At 60.4% G+C, this 1,847-nt stretch overlaps 1 protein-coding gene across 1 annotated transcript; it reads left to right on the top strand.

Moving 5' to 3' along the window:
• Positions 1–1,169: 1,169 nt before the first annotated feature.
• Positions 1,170–1,766, top strand: LOC112396393 (GTP-binding protein Di-Ras1). The gene has a single exon (XM_024740137.1). The coding sequence runs from the start codon at positions 1,170–1,172 to the stop codon at positions 1,764–1,766; it is 597 nt and encodes a 198-aa protein (XP_024595905.1).
• The last annotated feature ends 81 nt before the right edge of the window (positions 1,767–1,847 follow it).

The following is a 1,847-nucleotide window of genomic DNA, read 5'->3' as shown; positions in this document are numbered from 1 at the left end:
CACACACACCTGAGGGAAGTAGCATGGCCTGGGTGCGATCTTGCCATATCTTCTCTATCCCATTGTAGACCCGGCCCCGTGTTATGGGACCCTCAGAGATGGCTGAGAAGGAGGCAGGGAAGGGGTCTCTGCTGTTTCTATAAGTAAGGACGCAGATGCTTGGAGACAGGCTTCCTGCCTTCCCACCCCCAGGTCACAGTTCTTCTCCCACCTCCATCATTTCAGGAATTGCTGTGCTGTGTGACCTCCCGAGGTCACTGGACCTCTCTGAGCACAGGGTAGGGGAGAGGGGAGAAGAGGACCCCCTCGCAGGGAGTTCTGTTCCTACGGACACATCAGACCTGAGCGGGAGGCCAGGGCAGGCCAGACCATAGACTGGGTTTGGAGTTCAGGGAGCGAGGCTTTCTCTCTTTAGGCTAAGTTTTACTTTTCTCATCTACAGCCTGGGCTGCTGTGGGAAACCCGCTTCATGATTTGCAAATTCTTGGACCTCCAGCACCAGGATCACAGTTATGGGATGAGGGGAGGAGAAGAGCTTTAAAATGCAAGTTCCCAGGGCTGTGGCCCTGAACCAAAGGATTCACCACTTCCAGGGCTGAGGCCCTGCAATCTGCATTTTAAAGATGCCCTACCACACAGCTCCCACGAGGTTGACGAGCCTCTGGGCTGGGGTGAGAGCAGGGAGCCTGTGATGGCCGGAGAGAGGCACCCCTTTACTTATTTTGTGGAGGAGAAACCTGAGGCTCAGGGTGGCAAAGCAGCTTGCCCAGGTCACAAAGCCAGGGAAAAGCCAGTGCCACCTGGGGGCTGGGGGAGCATGCAGGTGGAGAAAGCAGTTGGTGTGCACCCCACGGTGGCATCTCCATGCCTCTTCCAGCCCAGAGACCACTCCTCCCCCGCCGGGGAAGGAGTTTAGGCCCCAGATTTCGTTGAGGGGAAGCAGACAGGCAGAGGGTCTGGCTCTGAGCCTGTGTGCAGGGCAGAATGGCAGAGTCGACCAAATCAACCGGGATGCAGGAGAAATGCCGCTCCTCTGAGAGGCCGACCTTCCCACCCCCTCCTAGTGGGTGGTCGCTCTTGTCTGACACTCCTCTCTGTGCAGGGTCGGTCTGGGGTTCTAGCAGCCGAAGCGAGCCCTCCCGGCCCCACCCCGCACCGCCGCGTGGAAGATGCCTGAACAGAGCAATGACTACCGGGTGGTGGTGTTCGGGGCGGGCGGCGTGGGCAAGAGCTCCCTAGTGCTGCGCTTCGTCAAGGGCACGTTCCGGGACACCTACATCCCCACCATTGAGGACACCTACCGGCAGGTCATCAGCTGCGACAAGAGCGTGTGCACGCTGCAGATCACCGACACCACGGGCAGCCACCAGTTCCCAGCCATGCAGCGGCTGTCCATCTCCAAGGGCCACGCCTTCATCCTGGTCTTCTCGGTCACCAGCAAGCAGTCGCTGGAGGAGCTGGGCCCCATCTACAAGCTCATCGTGCAGATCAAGGGCAGCGTGGAGGACATCCCCGTCATGCTGGTGGGCAACAAGTGCGACGAGACCCAGCGGGAGGTGGACACCCGCGAGGCCCAGGCCGTGGCCCAGGAGTGGAAGTGCGCCTTCATGGAGACATCGGCCAAGATGAACTACAACGTCAAGGAGCTCTTCCAGGAGCTGCTCACGCTGGAGACACGCCGGAACATGAGCCTGAACATCGACGGCAAGCGCTCCAGCAAACAGAAGAGGACAGACCGCATCAAGGGCAAATGCGTCCTCATGTGAGCCCAGAGCGCCCGCCGCCGGCGCCCTGCTGTCCTGGCCCCAGGCCTCTCCCCACGTCCTGTGCCCCCGCTGCCCCCCTCC

The sequence above is a fragment of the Neophocaena asiaeorientalis genome, unplaced genomic scaffold (genome assembly GCF_003031525.2).
Source record: "Neophocaena asiaeorientalis asiaeorientalis breed wild unplaced genomic scaffold, Neophocaena_asiaeorientalis_V1.1 scaffold469, whole genome shotgun sequence".
Taxonomy (NCBI): domain Eukaryota; kingdom Metazoa; phylum Chordata; class Mammalia; order Artiodactyla; family Phocoenidae; genus Neophocaena; species Neophocaena asiaeorientalis.
The sequence above is the reverse complement of the archived record's forward strand: the minus strand, read 5'-3'. Positions and strand labels throughout refer to the sequence as shown.